This window comes from Aulonocara stuartgranti (genome assembly GCF_965226115.1).
Source record: "Aulonocara stuartgranti genome assembly, chromosome: 22".
In the NCBI taxonomy this organism is placed as follows: Eukaryota; Metazoa; Chordata; class Actinopteri; order Cichliformes; family Cichlidae; genus Aulonocara; species Aulonocara stuartgranti.
The window spans coordinates 10553720-10559308 of NC_138957.1; the positions used below are offsets into that span (position 1 = coordinate 10553720).

Here is a 5589-nt window from a genome sequence, read left to right on the forward strand (position 1 = left end):
GTCTTTAATCAGCACATTTACTCACTGCACTCTGTCTGCAGGAGCCCATGACAACATTAGGCCTTAAAAAAACATCCAATCTCTGAAAAGCTTAAACAACTATCTCATCCTTTTGTTTAAGTCTTCAGTCATCTGATTTAGAACAACCAAACCCTGCACATCACCTTTATGTGACTAAACTGACATAAACAACGGGATTATTTTAAGTAAACAGAACAGTGAGTACCTACTTAATGTTCATGGAACTGGTTCATGACCATTTTTCTTCCCAGAGCTGCTAAAAGCAAAACTGATCATGAACCAAACATGAACTTGTGAGGATATTTTCAACATCGCAATGTTTTCATGCTTGTGTAAGAGAGAGAGAGGCCAAACTCCACAGACAGCTGGGTTTTAGTTTGAAACGGGTTATTTACAGTTGAAAGTTGATCAGGAAAGACATAAAAATGAAGCAAGATTCTTCATAAAAATACTTTGATGCAGTTTTATTTTCTCATACAAAATTCAGCACATCATAGAAATATAAATACATCCTTGAATAAATTAGAAAATAAATAAAGTTTTCTATTCAGAATTATTGCTATCATTTTCATATCAGCATGAAACCTAAAGCTGGTCAACTTTTCACCATAAACAGCAGTGAGATATTTGAGGATAAATGCTTTCTGAGGCTCCACGCGTCCGCCACTTCCTGTGGATTCAGACCGAGCAGATAGAGTGAATGGCTTTATTGCACAGAAAAGAATAGAGACCAGAGGTGTTAGCGCAATGTTTGCAAGTGCATTGACTTAAGAGTTGTAGTTTCTTGCTTGTTAATTGCAGATAAGTTGGGGGAACATTTGTCACAGGAGAAAAACAATGGCTGCATTTTTTTTTTTTTTTTTTTTGGCAAGCTGCACATCATTGAAATCTCCTGGCTTATCTTCAATCAAAAGATTAAATAGGACCTATGCAGTAAATACTTGAGCCAAGACAATAGATCTGCTGTGCTGCTGCTGTTATGCAAACACAATGTGTACTGCATATGTGTGTGCGGAGGAGCTGACAATGGACCTCGTATAAAGCTAATTGTTTCTTAGATAAATCCCAAAGATATGACCTTCATTTCACAGCGGCAATGTGCGCTGAAAGTGAAGAAGCTGCCATTTTCAAGTACTCCCTAATCATTTAAAAAAAAGCTATGCCCTAAGCAGGACAGCAGATTCCAGCTCTGATACAGAGGAATATTGAACCAAATCAAAGAACTACACAAAAAAAAAATCATTTCAGTGCCATCTGAAAAACTAAACATGGAGCTGATATGACTGTGGAATAACTATCCCATGTTCTTCTGTAGGCGAGTTGTAGATTTCAAATTGTTCATACAGACATTCACAATCAAATTCCTGGTCGAAAGTTGGTAATCGTAAGCTTTCTTCACGTCACTGTCTTCTAGTCTATGAGCAATGACTTTCCTCCTCCACCCAGCAGCTCCGGTTCTTGCTGCAGGACTGTCTTGGGGAGCTGCCAGTCTTTGCTGCACTGTTGATCAAATGCTTGGTCCACTGTTCGTTCTGTCTTCCGTTCTTCCACCTTTCCATGACACATTTTGAAAGCTGTGTGCTTGAATTGAAGGCAGGAGTTTGTCGTCCTTGCAGGCTGACCAGCTCCTGCTTTTCCTTCAGCGCTCTACCTCCCTGTTCTACTCTTTAATTTGCTGACTCCAGAACAGATGAAACTTCTTTAGCCTTTGCTGTGTTAGTCTTGATAATATCTCTGTGGGAAAAACCAAAGAAACCAGGTTAGACATGTTTCATGTATCTCAGAAATGGAGAAACCCAACTTTACAACTTGATCCTTGAATTAAGTCTTCATTTACCTTAAAGACGCCAGTAATTTGTTGCTTTTCATGCTTCCAGATTCAACAAGGGGCTCTGCGACATGAGTCCTGAGATCCTCTGAGCTGTGGAAAGATGGACAATCGACATTAAAACAAGGAAGGAAATTGGAACTTTACAAACTGGGAAGTTATATAGTATTTGAAGCACAGTTAGTTCAGGATTATCCTTGCTCTTCCCTGGGATTTAAAACCAATATATTTCAGATGCCTTAAGAATGCAGGGTGCGGCTTACAAAATACCTCTGCGGATAACATCTAGCAGAGGTGACAAATTCATACTGGCGCTTACATGGCCAAAACAACTCAAAGGACGTCAATCATTCCCTTGCACAAAAGCAGAAATGTAAACTTTCCAAAAATAGCAGCCCTGCTAATAAACCTTTGTGATTTCGTTCAAGGCCTTCAGCAGGTATGCGGGCCTTTCTTATTGCTACGACTGCTACCCTCATATTGCACTGCCACTATCATTTCTCTGTGACTCACCCTCCCCATCGACATATTTTCAGGCTCATCACAAAGATCTGATACAGACTGAAAGGAGACACATAAGCTACTTTGATACAATCTAGGAGGCAAATGAGGGTACGTGAGGGGAAATGCCAGCTTTGCTTCAGGTGTAGGTAGAAGGAGGAAGAAAAGCTAGAAAGGAAGGAGTTTTCACCTTTTATGGCAGAAACCATGGCAGGTTTTATCGGCTGCACTGAGGCATTCACAACGGTCTGTTGACCGGCGACGGCGAGACAGGGAACTACCCAGGCCGTAAGGAAGGAGTTTACTGTAAATGAAAAATGATATCATTTAATGAAGGCATCTTGGATTAGGTTAAAAAGCACACCTGAGTTCTTCCCCTTGGGTTGGGGTAAGGGTTTGTGATGCTAACAAATGTAGCTCACTGAAGTATTCTGCAGCCTCACCTTGGTGTGTTTACCCAGATGATATCAAGGTGGCAGAAGTAGATGCATTCTTTATCGTCCCAGTTGTTACAGGAGCAGCGCTTGGTCCTGATATGGTGCAGATGTGGAGCCTGAGCAGGCTGCTCTGATAAGGGGAGTCCACAACCTAGCAAAACACAAATATGTTTTTTTTTTAAATCCTCCAACCAAATCTTGCATTGTGGTTAGTGATTATCACATGTAAATATAGACAAAACACACTCCAACAAGGTAAAAAAAATGCAGTGGTGATTGTTATTAGGGTATGTTTATCATTATTATACATCATGTCAAAGTCAAACAATCCCACATGTTCTCTAGAAGTGCAGTGGTTAGGAAGCGATTACACTTGAGTCAAAGGAGTGGTTGCTTATTAAAGGAAAGTCTGCTTTGATTAACAGCAAACACAGCACTGTATTTACACTTTCTCTGGTGACTAACTCAAAGAGGGTCAAAGACTCTTTTTCTTATTTTAGTCAACTTCAAAACTTAACTCCTAACATGTCATTTACATATCCCTCAATTCTAGAATAAACTGATAATATAGTGAGTGACGAGCTGTTGTAATTCATTTATTGTACTTTGCCATCAGATCTACAAAAGTTGCCATAATATTTTAAAAGAAAATTGAAGAAACAGTTTCTCACCTTCTTGCAGAGCCACACAGATGATGAACAAAGTCAGTATCTTGCATGTGAAAGAAGCCATCATTCTCATTGAGTGTGAGTAAAGTTGCAGACCCAGATGTGTGCGCACAGGTCCTGTGTTTAGAGGCTGAAGAGCAGCAGCAGGTGCTTTATGCTCCAAGCCCCAGCCAACATCTACTTATACCCCGTGGCCACTCCTCCCCTCGTCTTTCTCACTTAGGCTCCACCTGCACTCCCGCCAACTCTGATCCTAGAAAACATGTTCACATTCCTGCATGGTCCTTCACAGTCGCAACAACAGCAGGAAAAACATGTAAGGAAGTTCTGAGTAATCCACGTTTCCCTTTGTCATTCCTGCTCGGCTGGAGACACAGAGACTGTTTTCCACAGTGTCTGCAGATGCACTGGAATTCAACCAAAAGTGAACATTTGAGTGTTTTACGCGTCAGACTCAGAATAATAAATAGCACCCAAACGACAGCAGGACAAAGCAGGAGTGAGCTGTACCCTGTACGGTGCACAGGGTGGATTTTTAGTAGCCTACGTGAGAATTCGGCTGAGATTAAGATAAACAGTTGTTCTGTCTTAATCTCAATTGAGAGTGAGATTAAGACGCGACGAGCAGGTGTGTGTTTCATTCAGACTTTTTGTGTCAACATATATAAGAACAAAGAGTATGAGGATGTGGGTTGTTGGGTGTAGATACAGATGTAGGCAGCGGTTGGTTTGCGTGTGCCGCGGCTGATGTGCGCCTGAAAGGATCACGGAGAGCTGTCAGGAAAGCGAGCACATGGCACACCGTACCGCCGCACAGCATCGATACCTCTGTGCGCAGCAAACGCTGACCCTCGATACACAGATGCCTGCCACATCAGCTGTCTGCAACCCACGCACACGCCACCGTGCGTACACTGCAGGTCCACTGATACACACATCTCAAGCTTGACCGCATCCTGGCCGCCCACGCGGTGAACTGTAAAAGCACGTCATGCAGAGACCCTCGGGTATTTTTCCCTCTTATTACCTATAGAATGGATTCTGTCCTTCATGTTTAGAAAGATGTACCGGCAGTATGTGATCAGACTGGACTGCTCGGTGGGAGAGAGGGAATGCGATTAACTTGGAAGGAGACCCTTCAGATAGAGTCGTTCAGTCGAGTGCATGATGCTTTTGCCAGTCAGTACATTAAAAAACAAACAAACAAAACATGATTGTAACCGCACAGCATTTTGTTAGCTTCATTACCACAAAATCTTATCTTTGCCGTGCAGGAGCCATGTTTGGGAAGAAAGGAGGTTATCATTCAATCCATGTAATTTAATATTGCACCAGTTTGCTAAAACACTCACCTCTCTGAAGCTTTGCATTCCAAATTAAACTTCCATAATTCTAAATGTTCAGCCATTTCCAGCTGGTCTGGTTTGCTCTATAGTTCAAAAGTTTCCTGAATCTTTTTTTCAAGCTACAAATGCCCCTAAATAAGTAGTTAAAAATGATGAGACAAACTTTTTATGTTGTACAATAATAATAATATAATACCTGAGACAGACTGCCAGGTCTTCATCTATTGCAGAAACCCTGCAAACTCCTGTTTGTACCAGGATCTGGACTCAGACACAGGATGCTGAGATCAAAGTTGAGCAGTCTTATAACAAAGTTCAGATTGAAAATGTACCGATAGTGTTTGTGGGGCTTTTTCCCCAGAGAGCTAGTCCAAGTCCAGTTTCCTCCACAGATATCTCCACAGGTAGTTAGCACAACAGAAAAATCCACACAACGTGCTAACACAAAGAATAAACAACGCACTGGAACTGGAGCAACACTTCCACTGAATGGGTGGAAAAAATCTTTCAGCCCCTGCCATAAGTAACTGTGACACAGGTTTGCAGGCGAGTGACTACATGATATTTTCCAGGTTTGCTGACAGGAAGATGAAATCTGGAGGAAGCTCCACCTCTGTAAAGCAGAGACAGGTGTGTATGTGTCAGCACAGAGGTGTGGGGACCAGTGTTGGTCAAGTTACTTGAAAAAAGTAATCAGTAACTAATTACTGATTACTTCCCCAAAAAGTGATCCCGTTACTTTACTGATTACTTATTTTCAAAAGTAATTAGTTACTTAGTTACTTAGT

The 5589-nt window shown here is 41.5% G+C and overlaps 1 protein-coding gene across 1 annotated transcript; it reads right to left on the bottom strand.

Annotated features, from left to right (window-relative positions):
- Positions 1–488: 488 nt before the first annotated feature.
- Positions 489–3628, bottom strand: edn2 (endothelin 2). Its single transcript, XM_082522771.1, has 5 exons — positions 3459–3628; positions 2794–2938; positions 2541–2654; positions 1859–1942; positions 489–1755 (listed from the first exon to the last, which is right to left on the bottom strand). The coding sequence occupies exons 1-5, from the start codon at positions 3526–3528 to the stop codon at positions 1689–1691; spliced, it is 480 nt and encodes a 159-aa protein (XP_082378897.1). The 5' UTR covers positions 3529–3628; the 3' UTR covers positions 489–1688.
- Positions 3629–5589: the final 1961 nt, after the last annotated feature.